Genomic DNA, 25,936 nt, shown 5'->3' with positions numbered 1-25,936 from the left:
TAATCCACAGTGAGTTGGCTTACTGACCACCCACAGTGTGGAAAGCCTTATGATAAATGCTGTCTGGTAAAGGATTAAAATTCAGAAGAAATTAGCCCTGCTCTGGGAGTTTAAATCTCAGCTCAAAAGGCACATCATGCACAGAATAAGTTCATTTACACAGCAGACCCAGCGTGTACATAGATGCTGAGGAAAGACAGAGCATAGAACAGACTCATCAGGTAGGACAGAGGAAGGTTCCTTACCTTGCCCTGGAAAAGCACAGATTGGACTTGAACCTGTGTCTGTTTGGGTTCCAGCCCCCGAGTCCAATCCTGGTGATGTGAAGGGAGAGGGGACCAGAAAGAACAACATGGAGATCACGTGGACGGTAAGAGGCCCTCCCAGCCCCAGTGGAGCAGCTCACCTTGCTGCGTGCACCGGGAGCCACGGTGTGGTTCAGACTCTCTGGCTGGTCTTGGTGGCCATTCTTCTTTGAGAAACCAAGCTCCTCTCTGAGTTGGGCATCCAGAAACCAAACAGGACAAATGTCTAAGTGTAAGATTTCAGAGAGGAGACGGGAGCAGAGGGGACCAGGGTCCACTGACTGCCAGTCTAGCAAAACGCATAGAGGAGGCAGCAAAATCAAGCAGACTTGTCTTGAAGGAGGAGGGACTGGGGTTAGACTTTAGAAGAGATCTAAGCACAACACCAAACCAAGTTTTGGTGTGTTCTAGGGCCCTTTCACTGGAGATTTGTAGGAGCTGGGGAGAGACCAATATCTGAGATGTGTCCAGTACAGTCTTTCTTTTGGTCAGAGAATGGACTCGGTCATTCCAAAGACTCTCTCTGGTCTTATAAAATCCCATCTTCATGCTGGCTCACTGACTCCACTTTGCAAACCAAAACTGGAGTATGTGGTCTCAAAATGGCTTTTTTCCCAAACCACTTCCCAGTCTGAGAATGCAAACGCAGCCACTGAAATATTAACATTTCTGAGCTTCTGCCATGAGTAATGGAAACTGGGAGATGCAGTGTTTGGGATCATGACCTTCCCTGTCTTTCTGAAGGCTGCTCCCACAGCACCCTTGGCCAAACAGGGCAACAGCAGCTGGGCTGAGCCCAGATTCAGGACCCTGGTCTATGGCTCTGTATAGCGGGCTCCCAGAGGACTGATTCCCGGGCCAGGCCCTTAGAAAATAAAGAGCAGAATCACACCCATGTTTAAAGAACTCTGACCTCTTGGGAAGGACAGGACAGACACACACAAATTCGGTAGAAGTAAAGTCCATTCTGGAATTTTGAGTTCATTAGCAGGAGCCATGCTGTGGTTAACCACAATTCATTTCTTCTGACTTTAGAGAAGTTTACCTCATTGTCTATATTTTGCTTTATTGTTTCCCCGTCACAGCAAGGAGTTTTGTTGAAAATAAAACCTTTCCACCTGCAAATGTGTATGGCTCTCAGAGTCAGAGTAACTGGGTCTCAGGCGAAGCCTTTGTCACAGAAAATCTGCATGCTGCTGGGTTCACAGGACCTTGGGCTTTTGGGGGACTCACTGCGGTGGGGGATGTGGTCTCCCCTACCCTGCAAGGGGGAGGCCGATGTTGGGCACATCTGGAAGGGATGCCTGGCACAGCAAGAGAGGGCAAGCTGTGGGTGGATCTGGGCCCGTCTCTGGCAGCCTCCCCAGCCTGTCTGTCCCTCTGCCCAGCCCATGAATGCCACCTCGGCCTTTGGCCCCAACCTGCGCTACATTGTCAAGTGGAGGCGGAGAGAGACTCGAGAGGCCTGGAACAATGTCACAGTGTGGGGCTCTCGCTACGTGGTGGGGCAGACCCCGGTCTACGTGCCCTATGAGATCCGAGTCCAGGCTGAAAATGACTTCGGGAAGGGCCCTGAGCCAGAGTCCGTCATCGGTTACTCCGGAGAAGATTGTGAGTAGTCTCCTCACCGTCCCCTGACTACGACCCTTGTGGCTAGGTCGCACGAGGCCACACTCACAGGCCAGGAACCTTGGGGTGGGTATGGGAGGACAGCCAGCTCCCAGGAAGGAAAAATGTCCTGTAGTGACCTAGAGCAGACAGGCACTCAGTAATGTCGGGAGTGGAAATATCATCATCCGAACGTAGTTGGAATTACTGAATGTCATCACCCAGTCCAGAACTCTCATTTCACAGATGTGAAAATTGAGGCCCAAAAAGGGAAAACCCTCAGCAGTGTTCCATAGTCATCAATGTCAGTCTTGAGAACAGAGCCCAGGTCTTCCGATCCCCTGGCAGTCTGCCTTACTGCTAAGCCATGCTAGTACCAAGAAAAAACATCAGGACTGCCCATCCTAAAGAGCTATAATTAGACACCTCCATAGGAAGCAGGGCAGCAGGCCAGAGGTTCCCCCCGGGAAGCCTTGAGGGATCAAGAGGCCTCCTCAGCACCAGACAGGAGCACCCCAGACCAGCCCCTCCTGGTGCTCCCGCTGCGGCTCCCAGCCCTGGGAACTGAGCACAGAAAGAGAAGGTCTTTGGGGGCTGGCCCCTGGTAAAACAACAAGATTCTGGTCATATACATGGACATATACGCCTGGCTTCCCAGACAGTGGTGGCCTCTCTATCCGCAGCACATCAATCCTGTAGGCTGCTAAACAAAGCAGGGGTGTCGGGGAGTCCCCTCCTGGCTGAGGGCCTTTGCGCCCTGTTAGGTCTGGGTCTGATCGAAGAAGAGATCATGTAGGTGGATGGAGTGGGCAGAAGGAAGGAGGAGGGACAGTCTTGAGTGGGGGGAGCTTAGAAGGAGCAGTCAAGAGTAGGGCCAGTGGCGTTCCTAACAGAGAGATGGAGGAAGGGCGGGCTGGGCCCTGGGCCCCACTTTCCCAGAGGTGATTATGTATTGGACTCACAAGGGAGATGAGCAGAGAGGGTCAGCGGGTCCTCTGTCCATTCCACTCCTCGCCTCCATGGTGGCGGGCACTTAAGACAGGAGCCCGATGGGACTACTGGATGGTAAGTGCAGAAAGGGTGGCATCTGGTCATGGATTTTATGGACCAGCCCACAGTTTCTGTGGCATGCTTCTACCCTGCGGCCCACGCTCTGATGGATTAGAGGGGACAAGGCAGAGCTGCTTTTGCAGCAGAGTGGAGAAAACAGGGACAAGAGTCAGTTATGGGGGAGGGAGGGGCCTTCCCTTTCCAGGTAGTCGCAGGGTCAGAATCACTTCCTGAACTAGATTAGGGCATCTTCAACCTATGGGTAACGTTTCCTGCCAGGAAACAGATGCACTCTCAAAAGGAACTATTTATAACATGTGGACAGAGTTGGAGGGAAAACAGCAAGATATGTGATCCACCTTAAAGGCTGGCAGCAGCAGGAAGCCATTATACCACTGTGAGCCTCCACGGACGGGGATAGATGAGTCCACAGCCAGCAAGGACCGCCCTCAGGAGCCATGGCCTTAGGTAGAAGAGTACAAGGCTGTCAACCTGTAGCCCAGCAAAGAGGAACCCAGGGGAATTGATACCCACCCTTCCTCTCCTCCTGCCCTGGAGCCTCCTGTTGGCACCTGCTATTGGTTAAACCCATCTGGAAGCCTGAGAACAAGGGAACCCCACTGATAAGGTCCAGCGAGGGCAGCTCCCCAGGACACAGAGCAGGGTGAGGAAGGGTGGAGGACAAAACGAAGGGGCAGACGGAAACTACCCAGCACAGGAGGGGGCAAATGACTGCCCTCTAAACATGTAGGCGGAGTCTCTTCCACCTGGACTGCCACCCTTTTGTCCTGAGCCTTCCCCACCACTTTTTCAAGTACTGTCTGATGGAGGAGACATGGCCCCTGCCCTCATGGAATGCCCAGTGTTGAGTGGAGTGCAGGTACAGGCCAGCAGAGAACAAGTCAGAAGCAACCGTAAAGTCCTGCCTGCATAACCAGCTCTCTGTCCCGACACATTGCAGATCCCAGGGCTGCGCCCACTGAAGTTAAAGTCCGAGTCATGAACAGCACAGCCATCAGCCTTCAGTGGAACCGCGTCTACTCCGACACGGTCCAGGGCCAGCTCAGAGAGTACCGAGTGAGGAAGCCAGCTCCGGACTCACCTAACCACCCAGCTCACTAACCAGGGCCAGGGGTAGCAAACGCGGGGCATAAGATATTTGAAAGAAATCTTAGGGATATTTATTGAATCCAGGGTTGACTCAAGAAGATAATGTCTAGGGTTAGATGTTCAAAAATATACCCAGAAAAAAAAATTATATATATATATGTATATATATATATGTATATGTGTGTGTATATATATATGTGTGTGTACATATATATATATATATATATATATACACACACCCAGATGTGTCCAGCAGATATGCTGAGAGATTCTGCTCAGCAGAAAATCACGTGAAAGGTGGTGGGTTTGGGTTGGTGTTGCATAGCACATTGCATTTGGAATACATGCATGAGTGGGCACACATGTATCTTCAGAGCAGTGTTGAGGCACCGCTGAGCTACTCCCCTCCCCTCTCCCAATGGCCCCTACTGGGCTCCTTATCTCCTAAGCCACAACTAACAGGCAAAGCCACTGAAAGCGTGCAAATGCCCTCCCTGTTGTCACAGCCAACTCCAGATAACCCAGTATATGGACTGTCAAGGCCCTTGGCTTCTCTTGGTCCTCCCTGCCTGAGAGCAGTTGCTGCTCAATTGTCCATCCTCTTCAAAAGGGTGAGCTCAGATGGGAAGAAGAGAGAGAGCACCCAGGGTATACACGGCACTCCCTTTTGAGTAGCGCTAATTAAAAGTTGGCTGGAAAGTGAGGGAGGCAGTAACTGTGATTAATGCAGATCCTGTGGCCTCCGGGGTCATCAAGAGTTGGCTGATGGACAATTGGAGGCAGAGCAGGAGAGGCTAGTCTCCTCCCGGGAAATGAATTTGGCCAGTAGGGGAAAGAAGGCAACGTGATGTGTACACTTGAATGAGCTCTTCCCCACAGTTGACTTGCACCCTTAACCTACTTGCTTAGAGATATTTCTGGCTAAAGCTTCCCCATGGGTCCCCCTCTAAGTCTGGACTCCTTCCTACCTTGCCACAGGCAGCCTGGGAGACACTGGCGTGGCCACCTGACCTGTGGCTTCTTACCCACTGCTAATTAGAGACCTCACGTTGCCCAAACTCATTCCACCGTCCCCTCCAACACCACCATCTTCCATAGCTGTCCCTTCCCATCCAAGCTCTGCTGTCATGCAGCCTGGCATCCCACTGACTTGGACATGTGACTGTCTCATTCCTAAAGGTCTTCCAACAATATGTAAAGAAATCATTTTACTTCAAAGGATTAAATCAACCCTTTCTCATATTCAGACTTCTGGGGGTAACTTGCTACCTTTCAACTGCTGCCTGCCGTCAATCTAAACCATACTAATCCAATTCAAGGTGATGTGGTCTTTGAGCACAGAGTGGAGCTTTCCATGCCTGGACCCTTGGCTCACTATTTTTGGTTCTGGCACGGACTCCCTGAGCAACCTGGTACCCACCTTGGAAATCAGTCTCATGATGGAGCAGCTCAGATGTAAGTTTGGCCAACTTGCTCATTCCCCAAAGACGTGGCATGGATCCGAAAATAATTGGAACCAAAACCCTTATTTGTTGTTTAATATAAAGTCGTGTTCATGAGTGGCTAATGAGTGGGGATTAAAAGGCTGCTTCCTCAGCCTGGATAGGACTGATGAGGTCATTTGGGACTTGGAGGCCGTAGCAAGCAAAGGAAAGACCGGTCACTACCACCACCACTAACAACTAACCCGGCCCTGCCTGCCTGACCCCTCACCAGCCTGCCTCTGTCCCGAAGGCCTACTACTGGAGGGAGAGCAGCTTGCTGAAGAATCTGTGGGTGTCTCAGAAGAGACAGCAAGCCAGCTTCCCTGGTGACCGCCTCCGTGGCGTGGTGTCCCGCCTCTTCCCCTACAGTAACTACAAGCTGGAGATGGTTGTGGTCAATGGGAGAGGTGATGGGCCTCGCAGTGAGACCAAGGAGTTCACCACCCCGGAAGGAGGTAGGTCTGGCCTGCAGCTCTTCAGGGTGGGGCAGGAGAAGGGTGGCACACACCTTGGGCCTGGAGAAACTCCAGCGTGGCTCGGCATGGATGGCACAAGGCGACTTCTGCGAGGCCTCCAGGAGCGGATGACCTGCAAGCTGAGCCACTACAGCCATTCCCAGAGCACCATCACCAAGGTGACCTGCCCTGCCAGGAGGTTGTATCTCAAGAGAAGACCTGTGAGGTCTGCTGACACAATTCCAGACGGGTGATGCAGACTGATCCCCGAGGGCACGGTGGGCGCCTGGGCCACCTCACCACCTTCCGAGGCAGAAGGCAGCACGTCCATCCTGACTGCCTGGAACCATCTGATTTGTTTGCCAGCACCCAACACCTTCACGGTTCTCCCCCCACGTTCTCAAGAAGCCGTCACTGAAATAGTCGGCCTGTGTGTGCGGTGGCTCTGCAGAGGGATACCCAAGTATAGCCCCGCCTTCTGCAGGCCCGTGGTTTCACATGGCCCTGCGGTCAAAATCCCTATTTTTTGTTTCACATAAATTCAAGTTCATGAATTAACAGATGACTGCAAAGTTCCTGGTTCATCTCCTTGTTCTTGCCAGTCTTCTTTTATCTGCCTTGCATCTGTTTCATCCTCCTCCGTTTCTCTTCCCTCCCTCTTTAATTGTTATTTTCCCCATTTTTCCTCTTCTCTTCCTCCTGTCCTCTGTTCTTCCCTCTTGTTCTCTTTATCCCTGTCTTTCCCTCCCCTTGGTTTGGTTTTCATCATTGGCCTCTCCCCAACACTCCCGCCCTCCCACCTCTTCCGGATGTTCCACCCTGGCTTTCTGTCTCCTTACCCCTGAATCCAACATTCTCAGCTCAGAAGCCTGGGCCTGCTGCCTGGACCCAGTGATGAGAATCCTTGTCTGAGGATAGGGAACTGCAGCCTCTGTACAAAACAGCTGTAAGTGGTTCTCTACCTAGGAATGGCTCTGCCCAATTTAGAGGTATCTTTGCAGAATCAGAGCCTAACATGTGCTGAATCCAGGGTAGTTGCTAGAAGAAAACCTGATTTACTTCTTCCTCTCTTAAATAGCAGAGTCTGAGCTATGTTTGTCCTCAGACCTGGAGGAAATGGCATCCTGGATGGGGCAATGGGCTCCGGTCATCTCACGGTTCTCCCAGGCTTCCGTTTAGCAGTGTCCAGCATGGGGGTTGTCCAGAGGTCAATGCCTTCATACTTGTGCTTTGTTTTCTGTGTTTTCCTCATCCTCCCTTCCCCCTCCCCCTCATCTCCCCTGCTCTCTCCTCCTTCCCCAAGTACCCAGTGCCCCCAGGCGTTTCCGAGTCCGGCAGCCCAACCTGGAGACAATCAACCTGGAATGGGATCATCCAGAGCATCCAAATGGGATCATGATTGGATACACTCTCAAATACGTGGCCTGTACGTTCTGCCCTTCCCTTTCTCTTAGATAATCTGGGAACCAGAAACCCCATTCTCACCACTTTTCCTAAGGACTCAAGGTAGAAAGCCTGTGGGTGCAGATGGCATTGTGGAGGGATGGAGGGGCCAACAAAACAGTTCCCAATAGGATTAGGGGAGGCAGATGGGACTCAATCCCTGCTCTCCTTACGTAGTTCTGCCTGCAGGGAGCTCCTAGTCTCACTGATGAGACAAAGGGAACTCCAGTCTAATGAGGGAGATAGCCATGCCTTTAGGGATCTTTTGTAGTCTTCAACATATACAGAGTCTAGGAGAGAGAGTTCCTCAGGCTCTGGAGCTTCCACCTGATGGGGTAGATAGTATACTCACAGGAGTCCACAGTCAGGACACCCCTTGACAAGATGTCATGTACGATAAGGCAGCTGCATGTAGAGCTGCCTGGTGACTGTGGGGTGACCCGAATCGGGAGCCTGGGTTGTAAAGACCCCACCTCAAGAGTTCAGCATCACCATGCAGGGACAGGAGTGCTATTACATTTGAAACACTTTAGGCCTTCAAAAGTAGGTAACATACCTCGTTAGGAAACTCAAAGAGCCAAATGTTGTGTTGTTAGCAATTTTAATAGCCAACTGTGTGCTTGTATGCTGTTCTGAATTGATCTCTGGACCAGACCCTTTCACCCTTTGAGGTCCATTTAATAGGCATTTTACAAAGGAGGCATTAAGAATCAAAAGGCCTAGTGGCGTTGCCCTAGTTCTGTTTGAAAGGAAGAAAGAAAGTGAAGAGTTTTGTCCTTGTTGAAAGGGCTTAAGAATATAAACGGAATCTTTCTGAATCAGCCACATAACTCTGCAGTGAGCTAGAGACAACAGGATCAGTGAAGAAGGATTAACCCTGGGTGTCATCAAAGAGCCCGGAGGGAGTTCTTGCCCAGCACTCTGCCTTTGAACCAAGCCTTTAAGATCACCAGGCAGGTGCCATCATTTCCCTTTCCAGCAAAGTCAGGAAGGTGTTCTCCCTCCAGCTTGCAGATTATATAACCCATCAATAACTGTTGCTAAAGTTTAATTCCACTTACCTCTCTCTCCCCAGTTAACGGGACCAAAGTAGGAAAGCAGATAGTGGAAAACTTATCTCCCAATCAGACCAAGTTCACGGTGCAAAGAACAGACCCCGTGTCACGCTACCGCTTTACCCTCAGCGCCAGGACGCAGGTGGGCTCTGGGGAAGCCGTCACAGAGGAGTCACCAGCACCCCCGAATGAAGGTAGGTACACGGCGGCAGCCCCTGGGGTAAAAGGTCCCAGCTAATTCAGAGGCCTAGAGAAACACTGAGATCTGTAGCTGGCTGCCTGGGATGGAGAGGAAATGAGACTTGCAAGTCCTCAAGCCCTCAGTAGGTAAGAACCCATCTTATGTGTGAGAGGTAGGTGCTGGCATTGTATCTGGAGCTCAGCTCTCCTTGGACCACTGTGGTCACACCTGAGTCCCCACTTGCCCTGACTTGCTGAGTCACTTGACATCTACCATCTTTCCTTCTTGTAGAGGAGTAAGGAAGAGAGCATGAGTTGAGAAATGAGAGAAATCATAATGAACTCCAAAGAACAGTGAGTGTTCACCTCTTGAGGGAGGCAGGAATATGATTGCGAGTGCCCCCATGAGGGCTCTGGGGACAACCTTCTTTCTTTGAAGGCACATGGGTTCAAGGAGGTAGGGGAAACCGTCATGATGACGCTGCTTACTGGCATCATGAGTAGAGCAGAGAATGTGGTCCTTCCTTGCAGCCTGAATTGGATGCATTGTCAGGCTGCAGAGGGGAAGAGGAGTTAGGAAACAGCCATTTGCCAAGCCAGCTTCACAAAGAGCAAATGGGTTCATCTGGGTCCAGGCGTCATCTGGCAGCATTTCATCCCCCACCAGAGCTGCACCTGCCTGAGGACTCCACTAGAGGGTGCTCCAGGCTCACCCGCACACACGCTGGCACTGGGGGAATGTGCAGTCTGGGACCTCTCGAGGAGGCAAGGCTGCAAAAGCCTCAATACTGGCACACCCCCTGGGAAAGGCTGGGGACCCCTGTGTATCTCCAGAGATACAACGGTCTATTCAACAGCCATTTCTTGAGTACCCACAATGTGAGGTGCCAGACACTGCCACACACAAGGGATATACAAAGGTAGTAAGAAGCTCACACCATCTAGAGGGGGAGCCATCTATAAGAATATCTAATTGCATGTCTAAATGAGGGGGCGCAGTGGCTGGGCAGAGAAGGGGATTCAGTCTTCACGGGAAGACTCCAGAGAAGAGGTGATGTGAGTGGGCACCCTGGAAGCTGACAAGTCATCCTGTCTGGTGCTTTCCACAGAAGGGTCAGGTCCCGCGGCCTGGCCCAGGGCCAGATGGGGTCTCCTGAATACCACCCCTACCCGCATTCCAGGAGAGCATCAGTGCTGCCTTCTCTGGGGCTACCAGGCCCGCTGCGTCACCCCGGGATCTCAGGCAGCTTCACAAGCTGCCCACATCCTTCCCCAGCCAACCACTCTAGCCAGCAGACCAGCGCTGAGGTGGGAGAAGAGGGGCCAGGCAGAAGCAGAGAAAGGCTGACAGCCCGCTCTGCATCCCTCTCTGGTCTCAGAAACCAGGAGTGTGTCACACAACCAGCTCTCCCTCCTGCTGTGCTCTTCTGCACTCTCCCAAGCCCCTGCGCGCTCAGGAAGTTTATTAGGGCAGGGGGACTTAGGTTAGTGGCTGATGTGTGTCTGTCACTAAAGGCCAGGCCAGGCCATGCTGCGCTTTCTTGATTACTCAATTCTGCAAGTAGATAGATAAAGAGAGCCCCTTCTTCCCTCCCTATGTGCACCCCAGTACAGAACATCAGTTAAACAAAGCCCTATTGTCCAGCCTCAGTAACCACCACAGAGAATGTTCTGCAGCCCCAGGGAACTATAGGACAAATAGAGGCTTTTTTCTTAACTTAGGGCTTTGCAGAAAATTCAAGAATTTCACTTAGGGCTCTCAGTCCAAAAAAAAAGAAAAAGAAAGAAAGAAAAAAGAAAGGGCTCTCAGTCCAAACTTGGGTTTCTAACTTCATAAAGTCCAACTGGAGGGGAAGAATTGGAGTGATGGAATACCAGGAGAGGAGCTCCAGGCTCCATCCTTCAAAGTTCCCGCCTTCCAAGGTTGCGATGGTGTGGAGCAGGTGCAGCTGAACACGCTCCCTCTCTCCTATCCATCCCACTATTCAGCATCTTCCCCCAAAGACAGGAACCATCCTTTTGACTGGAGTTGGTGTCCTCCCACACCACCTACTCCTTATCCCCTCAATTCTTGGCATCATGGAGGGTCACCCAGCCTGCTCAAAGTCATGCCAACCTCGCCAGAGCAGGACATGCTATTGAGGACAGAGCTGGGAGCATAATGCTCTGAGTGGACTGTCCCTGCAGCCACCTCTTAGATGTCCAGTCCTTGAATCGAGGTAGAAACAGTGGTTAGAAAGGTCTCCAAGGCCCAGGTGGAAGGGTTTCTGTAGGAACATGCCTGACTCAGGTGGAGTTGACCGTGACCCCTGAATGCCAGTTGGCATCCTCAGGCCAGCAGCCAGCACCTGGCCGCGCCGTCTGCATAAGGTTTGGGCTGGAACCTTCTCTGCTTTGCTTGTCCTGTGGTCTCACTTGTGCTCTGTTTTCTCTTCCCTTTTCCATCCTTTCTCCCTCTGTCTGGCCATCTTGGGCGCTGTGTTCTGAAGCTACTCCAACCGCAGGTACCGTACCAGCAGCGGAGGTAATGGGCATGGCATGGGGCAGTGCAGGCGGAGCCCAGCCCAGCCAGGGCGGACAAGGAGGGAGAGGCTCAGGCTGAAAGCATGCTCCAGACTCACCCTTTCAGTGGTTGGGAAGCCAGACTGTCAAGAGGGCTGTGTGTGGAGGATGGGACCAGAGGAGAGCAAGCCCGCTTTCCCCCCTTCCCAAACTATTTGCCCCCTGCTGAGAAGGAGAATGGCTCAGCAGGGGTCCCACACACACCGGTCCTGACCTGCTCTCTGGAGCTGCAGTTTGATTCTGACACTGAGTAGATTACTTCCCGTTAACCATCTGAGCCCTTGCCTGGGCTTGACAGCTCAAAGCAATGTCCCCAGCTGTGGCCCTAGAAGGCGCACTGCAGTAGGAGCAGGGACAGCTGGCTCCTGGTGGGGCTGCCATCTCCTGAAAGGGTGAGCACACTGTGCATGCCGGCTTCGCATGCTGCATGGGGGCCCGGCACCGGCTCTGCCAGCCACCACGGGCTCTGCTCAGTGAGAACAAGCAAGCTTGTCCATGGATAGGGCCAGGTGCTCCAGTTCCTGGAGTCTCAGCAGGCACCGTGGGCTGATTGTCTCCTCACCCTTCAGAAACCCAGCTTTTCCAAGTCTTTATCGTTAAGAACAGTCTCCACTCTCGGGGTGTGGGAGGTAGATCTACAGTGGACTGAGGTGCTGGCCAGCTCTGGGCTTAGGACCTGCTAATCAAGTTACTCCTCTCTAGTCTTCATGTCATGGGTTTGAGGGTCATCAAAGGGCTCTTCATCACAGTCGGCCTGTCCCCAGGCTGGAGAAATGAGGCAGGGGACCCCAGGGTTCCTTTCCAGGCCCTCCTCTGAGCCTGAATTACATCAGATGGGAAATGAGAACAGGATTCACCCTGGCAGAGCAAAGGCTACAAGCAGGTGTTCACCAGAGCCTCCTTACATGCCAGGCAGTGGGGGGAGGGCTGAGGACCGGGCCAGGAATCTGAGGGTTGGCTTAGGAAGGGGATGCCACCTTGCCCAATTCGATTTCCTCCTCGCCTTTGCTTATTCATTCCCACCCCCATCCTAGGTTGATTCTATTTCTGTTGCACACCCTGCTTCCTTCAGTTTGTGTATGTTTTGCGGCCAGATCTGTGGATGGTGACTGCCATCATCCTTCCCTCTCCCTCAGTCCTCAACATCACCCACCACCCCAGTGCCTCCCCACAAGGTCTGAACACCCCTGTGAAGATGTGAGGCAGAGAGGTGATCCCAGGCCTGGGGAATAGGGTGAGAGCCATCCTTGCCACACTGGGGGCCTCCCTGACTTCCTGCTTGAAGTTTACATAAGTCTCTCCCGTGACGAAGAGGAAACGCAGGGAGGGCACCAGGCGAATCAGCTGCAAGCTCAATGGGGAAGCAGCTCCCTGTCCACCTCCCCTTTCTGGCACCCTGGGACCCAAGGCAGGTGGGCCTGGTGGCAGGCAGTCTGTCTTGTTCAGTGGGCATCTGTGCTGACCTGCGCTGTCCCTCTACTGAGTGGGTGAGAGGTATCTTTGCAATCACCCCACTTCCTACTTTCCATTTAGAAAAGATCTACACTCATGCAGCATGAGCTCACGGTCTCAATCAAATGTTTCCTGGGCTCTGGCTTCCACGTGACATGGCAGTGGAGGCAGATTGCACTTTTTTGGAAATGAGATGTGCTGATAACATCAGCTGTTCTCAGCTTTAAATGCGTAAGAACCTTCTGCACAATGAGCAGGTGCCAAGCAACGAAACTCGGGTTCCATGTTTTTGACGTGGGCCTGGCGTCCAGCCCACTGCTGTCTTCCTTCTCGTCCTCTCCAAACCTGGGCACTATTTCCCCAAACTGCCCTGTTCATCTCTCACCTAGTGAAGATAATCCCTCTCATCCACCTGTATCTGCAGTCTCTTAGGATTGCTGCCCATCTGTCTGACAATCTGTGATTTGGCCGGGGTAGTCAACACGCCATGTGGACATTTTTGGACTAAACCTTCCACCTTGGAATGTCTAGGAAGTGCTGTCCTCTTCTTTGACCCAGCTTAGGTCTGCAAATGTTCGGTGGGCTCTTGATAGGTGCCCTGTTCCGTGGCAGGTTCTGGGACAGAAAGATGAATGACACATGTCATCTCTCCTCACTGTTCTCCATCTCATGCATGGTGCTCCCTGAAACCCTCCTGGGAAACCCTTGGCCGCGGCCAGGGTGCCTTCCAGTGTGCATTAGGTCACAAACCTGTGAGGTTGACGCTGCCTTCTAGGAGGGGCCTTGTGCTTCCAGCTCTAGCTCACTCAGGATCCCCCCTTAGCTAACAGAGAGTCTCTGCCCCCCTCTCCTCGGTCGCCAGGCTGATGGTCTCCACTGAGCGCTGGCCAGGATTGCTTCCAAACCTGTAGCTCCTATTGCAGCAGGAAATGACATCCTAGCCCAGTCATGTGTCTGCCCAGCCTGGTGCTGCTCTATTGGTAAGCCCTACTTCTCAGCTTCATTGCTCTTCTATCCTCTCCTCCACCTCAGCCCCAGGAGATGAAATAATCTGAATCTCCTTGGACCTGAGCAGTGGAAGGTTTTCCCCATGGAACACTTGTCCTCCTCTCGTTCCCACCTGTACTAGCCCCCTGACAGCTCACTGCCTGACTCTTCTGCATCTTCCCTCGGAGGCTTTTCTTCTTTCCTCCACCCTCCCTAGCAATCTGGATGCCCTGTCTTGCCTTGGGACAATAGACACAGCTAATGAGTGGGTCGGAGATGTGCCAGCAGTGACCTTAGCCAGCTGAGGTTGTATCCTTTATGGTAACTTCGATGGTGGGAGCCCCGGGGAGGCTGCCGGAAAGTGACCCCTTTCCTCTCTCTCATCTCTTGCTCCCTCTTACTAAGCCTGAGCCAGACAGGAAGCAGCTAGATAGCCATCATCAGAGAAAAATGCTTCCTTTCTGCCACACTTGGCAGAAGTGGCCATCAGGGGAGGGGACAATGCAGTGTAGAAACATCTCCAGAACCATCTCTCATCCTTGCCTCTGCCCAGCAGGGCCAGTGAGGAAAATGCTGTCACCTGGGTTCTGTTGACACCTCTGTCCCCCAGCTACTCACTGGAACATCCTGGGAAGTGTGTGCCCCCAGCTATGGCCCTGCTGCGGTATGAGTGTGTGTGTGTCTCTGCGAGTCTGAGGGTCACGTGAGAGAGCGTAAAGCTTTAGGGAAGATTGACTTGGATTCTGGGGCCTGGGAAATGTAGCGCCACTGCACCTGTAGGAAGGGAGGCCCAGGCTCCTGCACTATGCAGCGTGATGATTCAGGTTAAAAGGGAGTGTTTGCTTTTCTGTTTTGTTTTGTTTACTTGAGGCAGAGTCTCGCTCTGTCGCCCAGGCTAGAGTGCAGTGGTGCGATCTTGGCTCACTGCAACCTCCTCCAAAGGGAGTGTTTTCTAATGATGCCTTTTAGTTAGTCATGAGAAGGGCTACCCTGTGAGCATTTGATTTGTCAGAAATTATTAGAAAATATACTATTGATAAGGAGCTCCAGCAGGTGCGCACTTCGGGAGGCTGAGGCCAGAGAATTGCTTGAGCCTGGGAGTTCAAGACCAGCCTGGGTTCCATGACAAAATCCCATCTCTACAAAAAATACACAAATTAGCCAAGCATGGTGGACTTGTAGCTGGACCTATAGTCCCAGCTACTCGGGAGGCTGAGGTGGGAGGATTGCTTGAGCCTGGGAGGTCGAGGCTACAGTGAGCCATGATCACACCACTACACTCCAGCCTGGGTGACAGAGCAAGATCCCATCTCAATTAAAAAAAAAAAAAATCAGAGCAGTCCTGCCCAAGTAGACAAAATAATCTCTCCAGGTCTGTTCCAGCAGCACAGAGCAGCAGAAAGAGCCCATGTGTGTCTATGACCATGAGAGCTGCAGGGAGCAGGCCTGGGAGAGAACTGACCTTTGCCGCATGGGTCTCTCAGGCTTTCCCATGTATGTGTGCACAGTGTGTGTGTGTGTGTGTGTGTGTGTGTGTGTGTGTGTGTGTGTGTGGTGTGTGTGTGTGTGTGTGTGTGTGTGTGTGTGTGTGTGTGTGTGTGTCGGTGGGTGGGGATAAGTGAATTCCCTCATGTTGAGTGTTTTTAGTGCTGAGCTTATATTCCAGGGCTGAGGCCATCCTGGACTGAGCACAGCCCTGAATAAAGAATCTAAGAGGGAGAGTTGCCCCACCGCTCACCCCTCCCCACACCGCCCTGATGTCTGTGGGTTGACCAGGGTTTGGGGAATATAGCATTGTGAGCTTTGAGCCTGCCCAGGAACCTCTGGAACGTATGGGGCATAGTCAGCTGCCCAGTGTGACTTCGGTGGCCAGCACCCTCAGGGCACAGTAGTACCTCTGATCTTATTAGTAGGGAAGCAGGAGTATTCCCTCCTTCTCCAAAGAGGGACTTGTAATACTGGAGACCCAAGGGAATGAAAGGGCTTTTGTTGGGCAGGCTCTGGCTGAGAAGGCTTAGGATCACTTCACTCTCCCTTAAAAAAAGCTCTCTGGCAATTCTTTCTCTGGCGTCCCTCCCTGCCCTAGCCCCTTTCTCTGGGATATTATTTTCCTGAGAGATTTGAGGCTGGGTGGGATTCCTTGGGAGTGAGAGTTAGCTGCCTGTGTTTTAAAGTCCCTGCCTACTGCCCCATTAGCATCAATACTAGAAAGTGGAGTGCTGTCAGATCACGGGAGATCAAGTGCAAGGAGGGGAGGTGGCTTTGTCTCTCTCTGCTTGGCCTCATTCTCATACTCTCGGCTTTAGCAAATATTAGATCTGTGGGTAAGGATAGGGCAGCCCTTTCCATGACCTTCTATATCAGGAAAGAAGACCTGTGAAAAAGTTGTCACATACATAAGTTTAGCCCTCCCAAGCTGACCAACATCCAAGAATAGCTTTGGGTGGGAGATGGGTGTCATGAGAGAGTTAGCCCAGATCTGAACGATTCTGTGCCCCATGAAGATTTATGCAGAAAAGAAGCCCAGCATGCGCCTCGCTCTGCCTGGGACTCCTCTGTCTGCTGTGGGCTGGGAAGGTGGTGCTGCTGAGTGCAGGCCATTCCATTAGCTCCCTCTTCCCATGTTCTCGTGTGAACACAAAGCACTTGGGGTACCTGGACCCAAAGTTTCTAGAGATAAAGGCAGTTATAAGAAGTCACTTTAGGCCGGGCGCGGTGGCTCACGCTTGTAATCCCAGCACTTTGGGAGGCCGAGGCGGGCGGATCACGAGGTCATCACGAGGTCAGGAGATCGAGACCACGGTGAAACCCCGTCTCTATTAAAAATACAAAAAAAATTAGCCGGGCGTGGTGGCGGGTGCCTGTAGTCCCAGCTAGTCGAAGAGGCTGAGGCAGGAGAATGGCGTGAACCCGGGAGGCGGAGCTTGCAGTGAGCCGAGATTGCGCCACTGCACTCCAGCCTGGGCGACAGCGAGACTCCGTCTCAAAAAAAAAAAAAAAAAAAGTCGCTTTGGATTAGGGTGGTTGCAGGAAGGGCCACCATTGAACAGAGAAGGGAAAGAGAGGGAGGAGAGGCAGGGGAATGACCGAGGAGAGCCAAGACCGGAGGAGGGCGAGGGCAGGCAGAACGCCGTGCAAGGCTCGCCCACGCAGAGTGGAGATTGTTCCCCCTCTGTCATCAGGTTTGGGTGGCTGTTTGGGCTCAAGCAGGCATGACAAAGGGTGATTTTGGAGTGACTGGTTGGGAATGGCAGGCCACCCTAAGCCTCTGCTGGATAGGGCCCCACCGCCTGCCCACCTCTAGGCTGGGGCTCCAGGGCTGGACCCAACTGGTGCTGCTTGGGCCTGTGTCTGGGTGGCATCTGGCCAGTGTTTGGCCTGGGGCTCCATGCCATCCCTGGGGTCTGAGCGACTCAGCCCATGCCCCCTTCCCGTCTCATCCTCACGCATCCTTGGCTGGGTGCAGGCTGGGTGCATGCTGGGTGCTTCGGGCCACGCAGACCATGAGAAGAAAATGAAACACACACAGGACTTCATTCTCTTCCTCTCCCATGGTTGTGTCTTCTGTTGCTGCGACCCGTCTGACCCAGTCCGTTATGCTTGGGGAGGCTCCTGATGACTAAGCCCCATCTCCTCACCGGGCTGCCTGCCTTGCACGCGGGGGCCGCGTATCCAGGCCGGGCACAGCCAAACCAACCAGACTCGGCTGTTTTACATTTCCCTCTCAGCTCCTCCCACGTTGCCCCCGACTACCGTGGGTGCGACGGGCGCTGTGAGCAGTACCGATGCTACTGCCATTGCTGCCACCACTGAAGCCACAACAGTCCCCATCATCCCAACTGTCGCACCTACCACCATCGCCACCACCACCGTCGCAACAACTACTACAACCACTGCTGCCACCACCACCACGGAGAGTCCTCCCACCACCACCTCCGGGACTAAGATACACGAATCCGGTACTACGCATTGCCCATGCTCCCCATCCCCTCCTGGCCCGCCTCCCCAGTGGTCTCCAGACAAACCCACAGGCTCCCCCAGATAGTAGGTGGGATCTTGGGTGGTGTTTACCACCACCTCCCTTTGTGTTTCCTTTGGAAACTCACCCATGACTAGATGCTCGGTCCCGTAGCCTGGAGGCCCAGATCTCCCCAGCCTGGCCCTGACACACACACACTCCTTGGGTAGTGTACCACTCAGTACCCCTAATTCTAGCCTCAGATCCCTGTTCCTTAACAGACAGCCAAGCTTCTTGGGCAGGGCCCCCAGGTTCCAGATGTTAGGACTGCCTCCAGCTACATGTCAGGCAGTCAGCTCAGAGCCGAGCACTCCAGAAGGAAGACAGTGTGAGGAGGGGAAAAGGACCAGATACTGTACAACTGGCCTGAGGGAGTTTCCTGCCCTGGCCACGTCTGCATCCGGCCTAGAGGCTGAGCAGCAGGGAGTAGCTGTGCCAGACAGCTCTGTTCCCAGAACCCCTGTTCCTTCCTTGTCTCTCCTCCCGCGAGGAACACTCTTTTACAAAGCCAGAGCTTCCAGGAAACTGTATTGCCAATGGAGTCCCTTAATGCCCCAAGCCCTCAAATGCAGGCATGGAGGAAAAATTACGGGCATTCTCAGAGCCCCCTGGTAAGAATCGATCCCAGGGCTGGTACACTGAGCCACGAGAATGCACTGTTCCTGTATCATGCAGCCAGGCCAGGAAGCTCTGTTCTTCCAGTTCGGGGAGACCCCAGGGGAATTCAGCGATACTTCCAAGCACTGAGCATCAGTCTTTTATTACTAACAAGGGGAAGGTCTGTAGCTTCCTGAGCCCACAGGCCAGCTATAAAATCAGCGTGAGGCAGCCAGCAGGGCTGGCAGGAAGCACCCAGAACTCTTCTGCCACAGTTGTAGAATTGTAGGACCCAGTGGGCACCACCTTTGTCTCCTGGGCAAGTCCCTTTACCTTCCAAGGCCTCCTTTCTCCCACCCTGCTTCACTTTTCTCGGCCTCCTGAATGAGGATGGAGGCTTAATAGACATGAGAGGATTTTGTTTTTAGTTCAATGACATGGAGTTAAGTGAGCTGTCAGGGAAGACGAGAGGCACAGCTGCCATGAGCTCCTGAGACCCTGAAAATGCTGGTTTGCTTCACAGGTGCCATCTAGAACTTAACAGGCACTTTCGGAAAAAGTTGGCTGAGGAGGAACCTGCTGGGGTATTAGAAGCTGCCACCAGTGGGTTGGTGATTGATGTTCTTTGGGGCCACGGTGAGGCATCTTTTTCATTAAAGTGGGGCTTTATGTCCTACAAGTGCTTTGAGTTCAGAGAAAAGATGAACCAAAAATGAAGAAAGGAAGTGGCTCTTGCCCCCCAGCAAAGAGTTACTTGCCTTCTGAAACATAGGCCTTGTTGCCACATAGGACCAGCCCCTCCAGACTCTCACTCCTCAAGTTCTGTGAGATGCTGCAGAGGCCCTGACCGTGGCCTTAATCTTATCTAGACCTTGGGAACACCCCTCAACCATCCTTACCTCCCCTAATGCAGCAGAATGGCTGTAGGACTTTAAAAATGAATGTTCACCTTTATCGTGCCTTACATCTTGGGAAAAGATATTTCATAAGTTTACTCTTCTCAGGGTGAAATAGGCCTTTTTATTTGTCCTTAGCCTGTCTTTTTCAGATTTCAAGAGAGCTTCCTTAATTCTTACATTCCAGGAGTCAGTGAGACAATCTATGCTTCCCCTCCCTGACCCTTTTTGTGTTTCTCGGTGTTGATATCTCACATGCTTGGTCCCTCTCTTTGAACTTTTTAGTGCTTCCGGGTCATCACCCTGATGTCTCTGTGGCAATGCCTTCCTCCAGCTCCCACCTCTAAATCATCTTGGCTTCCCATTGCCTGGCCTTTTCTAAAAGAACCCCAATTTTCATTGCCTTTAAAACAGCCAGATTTGAGTCAATTTCATATTGGTGGCCGAACTGTTTAAACACAAATTCTCTAGCTATTTACAGGGCTCAGAGCTGAGAAGGAAGAAACTCAAGTCCCCAAATAATGACTAATCACAATTCTCACCAGCAAGAGCCATGAAATTCTAAGGAGCTGGAATTTGGGATGGCTTCAAGCGGCCAGTACAATTGAAGCATCTGGCAGACAGGCAAGGAAGCCTACCTTCTGCCCTCCCCACAGTGCCATCAGTGGAATCACTTTCTTGGCCCCTCACTTAATATGAATCATATTCACCTGGGGCAACCAATGCCTGACAAGGTTGTAGTGCAGAAGGCACCTCTTTGAAGTGAAAACCAGGAGATCTTTTATCACTTCCCCAGCCCTGCAGGCTCAGTCACATGTCAAATAGATAATGAATAAATGCATCACCAATGTACTCTATGCATTTATTTTTGACAAGTGAGTTGGTGACAGTGTCCCCTTGCATGCTAATAAAATATACAGGAGCCACACTTGTAAAGTCTTTGAAATACAAGGCTTCATGCGAGTACTCCACTATTAAATCTATGCTGGAAAAATAGGGTAACCAGACTGCTGGGACTCTTGAAAAATGATTACGTTTGAAGATTAGTGCCATTCTCCTGTACACAGGCTATGGTTTCAGACAGCACTACGGCTTTGATAAAGTGGCTCCCAGCTCATAGGAACTTGATAATTAATGTCCTCTGTGTTGCATAGAGATCAGGCATCAAAAACTTGGTGGTGCCGAGAAGCCAAGAGAACAGGATTCTTCTGGTATCTGGACCACTGAGGGCTGGTTGTCAAGGAGTTATCTTCTCTTGGTCCCACCTAGTCCACGCGCGGGAGAGGAAGGCTTCACATTGTCTTTACTTGGGCCCCTGAGATTCTAGGCTTTAGACAATCTGAAGCTGTTAGACACATCAGCCAGGCTTCTCTCTGACCAAGAACAACCCAAGGGGCTCCTTAGACCAGCCTCACCTGTCTGGATCACCATTCTCCTCCAGCTTCAAAAGTCCATCCTTCCTGCAAATCTCATCAAGACTCACAGCTCTTAAAGATAACCCTCTCCTTCCTGCAGCACTTCTGTGCTTGAAGGGGAAGGGGCTGGCACACATCTCCTCTGTGTGGCCTCCTCCTCCTGGCCACACGGCCTTTTTCCTGGCCCCTTTCCTTACACTGTTGACACGACAAGGGATCTGAAAAAGGAATAAGTCCAGGTTAGAGCCTCAAATGGCACAGATCAAAACCCACTCTTTCTACAAAAATTAGCCGGGCGTGGTGGCGGGCACCTGTAATCTCAGCTACTTGGGAGGCTGAGGCAGGAGAATCGCTTGAACCTGGGTGGTGGAGGTTACAGTGAGTCGAGATCACGCCATTGTACTCCAGCTTGGGCAACAGAACAATACTCCGTCTCAAAAAAAAAAAAAAAAAACTCTTTCATTCCTAACCCTACCTATGTGGACACATAGTCAGTTTCCAGCTCTCCCTCAGAAGTCCTCCCGACTGTACCTGCTGGTCCCTGGACAGCGACCTCTGGCCTGGCCACCAAGGCTGCAGCTTGGAGCTCTGTCAGGCCCTGTGCACAGCCATTTCTGACTCTCCCCTTTCCTAGATGACTGTGTGTACATGTGTGCGTGCGCGAGCGTGGGCATGTGCGTGCATGCACACGCTTGTGTGTGTGTGTGTGTCTCCATGTCTCTGGTGCCACTCCCTCCTCATCACTAACTCCTCTTCTAACCCGTCCACCAGCCCCCGATGAGCAGTCCATATGGAACGTCACGGTGCTCCCCAACAGTAAATGGGCCAACATCACCTGGAAGCACAATTTCGGGCCCGGAACTGACTTTGTGGTTGAGTACATCGACAGTAAGCATTGCTGTGCGGGGTGGTGGTGGCGGCAGCGGCGTCGGCAGCAGCGGCGGGTAGTGGTAGATGCCATTAAAGAGATCCTGTGAACTCCCCCAGGCTCAGAGAGGCCTTTTAGCCTGGCTTAATTATGGCTTAATGAAATCGATATGCACTCAGGCGGCAGTGAGGTGGGAGGAACAGGCTCAAGGAGAAGGAAGGGGGCTTCTCAAGCCATTAGTGGAAGTCTAGGATTGCATGTCTGTGCAGGACCTGTGTAAAGGGGCCCTTCATTCATTTCCTGCCCAGGATGAGGGTTCTGAATAGCCCCCAAATGAGCCAAATGTGTCCTCTGCATTGATCTCCTTAACTCAGGCTCCACTAGACTGGGTGAGCCAGTTCACAGACTTGGGCTATAACCCTGCTTTGCTCCCAGAGGAATGCCAGCGGCCCCCAGTCAGAGCCACAGACCAGAGCCATTTGTCCCAGCTGGTGGCTTGAGCTGAGTTGGTCACCCTTTACTGGAGCTTGGGACCAAGGGTACAGATTCGTTGGACTGCAGGGTGTGGCCCCTGAGTGAAGGACCCTGTTCCTACAGGGTCAAACCCACCATCCTGACGTCTTTAGTGTGTGCTCTAAGCAATTAAGCCAACTAACCCTGCCAGCAAATCCACCTGGGATAGCCTACCCAAAGACCTTCTCAGGAGAGAGCAAAGCTGACTTAGTTCTCTCTGGTTGGAGGGGGAGTTCACATCCATAGCACCTGGACTCCATAGTTTGGTCCATACTTTTTCAGGCTCCTACTACCCCTATTCACCCTACAGCCTATATGCACCCACACACACTTTTCCTGATGTGGGAATTCACTACATGGTGAGAAATGAGAGGTGAAACTAGGAATGAGAGCCAAGAGGCAGAGTCCCAGCTCATCTCCAGTTTTCATGAGGGATACTAACTGGCTTTCTGGCCCTCACCAGCCAGATCCAAGTGAAAAGTTAATCGCTTCCAGGGCGACAGAGCATCTGCTGACAAGCTGAGAGTTTAAGGAAGTAGGTTATAATATGTCTAGTGTGAAGACTGTGGTGAGGAAGAGAACTTCAGAAGAGGGAACGGTGTCCCCAGCTGAAGGGTCGTTTAAAAGCGTTAGTATTGCATGGACAGGCATAGGGAAGCTGCCTGGAAACCTCCTGGTCTGTATGGTGGACTGGACCCGCGGTTCCCTGGTCCCTTCCCCCACACTTTCTACCTTTGACAGGTGACCAGGACCTAAGCACTGGCTCTCCAGCTCCTGGTGCCTGGCTCTAGGCTGATTGAGGTTTCTGTTCCCCAGGCAACCATACGAAAAAAACTCTCCCAGTTAAGGCCCAGGCTCAGCCTATACAGCTGACAGACCTCTATCCCGGGATGACATACACGTTGCGGGTTTATTCCCGGGACAACGAGGGCATCAGCAGTACCGTCATCACCTTTATGACCAGTACAGGTGAGAGGGGACCTGGCCTGGCCATCCCCTGCGAGCATGGGGCATTTCATTCTCATCCTCAGCTTCCTGCTTGCCTCTCTCCTCGGAAAGAAGACTCATCCCCACCCCATTTCCCACCTTGCATGGCGTGTCTCAGCTCTTATTATGCATCAGCTGAAGGCTCCCAGGAAGCCTAGAGGAGCGCAGTGTGCATGCGTAGTGGAGAGGAAACAGTGATTGTGGCCCTGTGGGGGTCAGAAGGAAACAAAGGATGTTTAATGACAACAGAGAACACTTAGCCCCCTGCTCTGCCTGGTGTGTGTGCACATTTGGTCACTGTCTGTGGGTCTGGGGGCTGCAGGAAAGTAGTGCAGCCTGGCCTGTGTGCACAGGGGCTGGCTCCCTTCATGCAGGATCAGGGGATAGGGCCATCGCAGGGCCTTGATCTAGAAATCGCTCCAGGAGATCAGTGCATTTGTGACTCCCTTGCCACCATCATCTACTGTTAAAAATTTCAAAGTAAGTGACACAACTTGTTTGGGGCTTTGTTTTTGTCCCAAGTTTGTCTTGGCCTAAAAGTAGGTGACTTTTTGTCATGCAGGGAGAGGGGAAGAAACTCTCCAGAACTGGAATGATTCTGGCTCTATAGTGGCTTCAGCTGTGGATGAAGAAACATATTCCTTGTGCCAAATGAACAGGCCAACTGGGGCTCAGCAAAGGGTACAAGGTTCAGCAGTCTCTGTGCTGGTAGAGGTAGCTGGCTACTTACAGGGCACTTGCTGGTCTGAGTGTGTGTAGCTTTAAACTCAGCCTAGCAGGCTGCCAAGTGGCCTGTATGCTAAGCCCTGGGGCTAAGGGTAAGGGTGGGGAAAGAGATTAAGAGAGAAAAGGATCAGTACCTTGCCTCCAGGGGATATCCTAATCAGATGCAGGTCATTAGATACACAGGATAGCGGAGGGGAAAAAACACACAGTGATTTATATGAACTTCTGAATGTTGACTTAAATATTCATTACTCCTCCTGCACCTGGCCTGGCGAGGCTGATCCTGGTAGCTTGCATCTTGGGAGTCCCTGCCCATCTGTGTAAACGTCTCACCCCACCCCTTCTATCCTAGTCCCTCCTGGTCCAGCATCCTGTCTTCCTCCCTGTATCTCCGCCTGTCCTGCACATTTGCATGCCATCAAGGCTCAGAGGGTCTGAGAGTCGGGCTCCCTGATTGAGGCTAGCCAGGCTGACTCAGGCAGGATGTCTGAGTGGCCAGCCTGTCCTGTAACAAGGGGAGCCAGGCCAGGCAACTGGACAGTGGACCGAGCAGAGCAAGAGGCTGGACTCTGTCTAGCTCAGATGAGGTCCCAAGCTGTTGCTCACTGGTATGTGCATTTCATTTTGCTTCATTACATACTTGAGTCCAGCACAGCAGCAAAAAGCAAAGATGATATTTGAAAATAGAGTTCCATCCTAGGGAAGACTGCCAAAACCAGGGCAACCTGCTTTCAGAGTTTGACTTCTCCAGGTGCTAAGCCCTAGGGCTGTGGGTGAGGGTTTAGGCCCTGCCCTCAGGGATGTCCTAATCTGATTTGGGGTAGTAAGCACACGACAGAAAAATGATTGATACTGGGTATGCTTCTGAACCTAAATACTCATTTCTCTTTTCCTGCACTTGGTGGAAAGGCTCATCTTGATAGTTTGCTTTCCAGTGATGAAGCACTCAGCCCTGGCAAGTCTTCCCAGACTCCTCCCAGCGAGAGCTGGAGTGGGCAGGTTGATGAGCCCCGCTCTGAGTACATATTGTCCACTTCTCTCACAGGCTGGCTGGAAATTACTGTCTGCAAACCACATAGGGAAAGGAAATATTTTCACTTTCTGAAGTCTGTGAATGTGTGTCCATATTCTTCAAAAATACACATTCTCCTTCCTGTGGATGGACTCCAGAGCCAAGTCCATGCAATCCACAGATCTCTGTGTTTCATTAAAGCAAGAACTCGTGAGCATCTCTGGGCCCTGACCATGGTCATTTAGACAACCACAGGCAGTCACTTTAGTCTGCAGACTTGAACGCGCTATAGCAGTTCAGGAAGGAAATTGAAGGAAACCACTGGGAAGGCTGACAGCCTCTGTGACCCTCACCAGAAAAATCCCAATGGGAAGTTAATCACCTCCTTGAAGTGTCTGAAGCCAAAGAGACCTGAGGGGCTACAAACACATAACCCTGGATCCCAAGAGGCCCATCAGCCCTTCTGTGCTGGGGGCGGGATGGGGTAAGGCAGGAGGATGGCGGATGCTTAGAGTGGGCCAGCAGTCAGATAGCAGCCTGCCTGGGACCTCAGGAGAGCAGGGAGCAGGGCCTCAGGGGACCTGAATGCAGTCAGCTTCTGCTGTGTTTGGGAGAAGCATCTCTTTGGTGGGCCAGGATGGGGCAAGGGGTGGAGAGGTGTCAAATTGTGCTTAAGTGAGAACAGCCAAGCCAAATTGTATTTGGGGAAAATCCATCCCCTTTGTATTTGTTAATCTATCGCTATTTCTAGAACATAATTCTTCTGCAGACTTTGCGTGACTGGCCTTTCTTCCCTGGCCAAACCCAATTCCTCCCAGTTAGAATTAGGAGTCATGAGAGCTGTCTGCTTTGCAGGTGTGTTGCCCATTTCTGAGTGGGTGTTGCAGGGTGAGGTGTGGAAGGCACACAAAACACGTCTTCTAGTCCAGTGTAAGAGGCGTGGGGGCCGGACGAGAGGATGCTGTTCTGGCTCCTGTCAGTTACAGCTGAGAGTGGCAAGTTTAAACGCACCCTGGTCTTTGCACACTGATATTACTGGATCTGTTAGGAATCTTGAAACAAGTTTAACAGACCCATCGAGTATGGTGTTGACAGTCAAATATAATTGCTCTGGGGCCTTGCTAAAATGCCTTCCTCTCAGAGTCCAAGTCATGGAGTCCCATTGTAAGTGTGATCATTATGTCCTAAATTTCTTTTGGTCCTTGAGAAACTA

The 25,936-nt window shown here is 52.0% G+C and overlaps 1 protein-coding gene across 20 annotated transcripts in view; it reads left to right on the top strand.

The window, feature by feature from the left end:
* The window catches only part of NFASC (neurofascin), a 203,470-nt gene that overhangs the window by 160,544 nt on the left and 16,990 nt on the right, over positions 1–25,936 (top strand). For 7 of the 20 annotated variants that reach the window (XR_009210890.1, XM_032137191.2, XM_032137188.2 and 4 more), the window contains 10 exons: positions 300–370; positions 1,694–1,916; positions 3,925–4,040; positions 5,808–6,012; positions 7,316–7,438; positions 8,531–8,704; positions 11,180–11,194; positions 17,420–17,650; positions 21,389–21,505; positions 22,815–22,967. Coding sequence is in view for 19 of the 20 variants with exons in the window: in XM_032137191.2 (XP_031993082.1) it covers positions 300–370; positions 1,694–1,916; positions 3,925–4,040; positions 5,808–6,012; positions 7,316–7,438; positions 8,531–8,704; positions 11,180–11,194; positions 17,420–17,650; positions 21,389–21,505; positions 22,815–22,967 (1,428 nt within the window). In the remaining variant the exon portion in view is untranslated. Of the gene's footprint in view, positions 1–299; positions 371–1,693; positions 1,917–3,924; positions 4,041–5,807; positions 6,013–7,315; positions 7,439–8,530; positions 10,360–11,179; positions 11,195–17,419; positions 17,651–21,388; positions 21,506–22,814; positions 22,968–25,936 lie in introns of those variants that run through there. The other 13 variants (XM_032137200.2, XM_032137202.1, XM_032137199.1 and 10 more) reach the window with 7 other exon arrangements.

Source organism: Hylobates moloch, unplaced genomic scaffold (assembly GCF_009828535.3).
Source record: "Hylobates moloch isolate HMO894 unplaced genomic scaffold, HMol_V3 SCAFFOLD_18, whole genome shotgun sequence".
Classification (NCBI taxonomy): Eukaryota; Metazoa; Chordata; class Mammalia; order Primates; family Hylobatidae; genus Hylobates; species Hylobates moloch.
The sequence above is the reverse complement of the archived record's forward strand: the minus strand, read 5'-3'. Positions and strand labels throughout refer to the sequence as shown.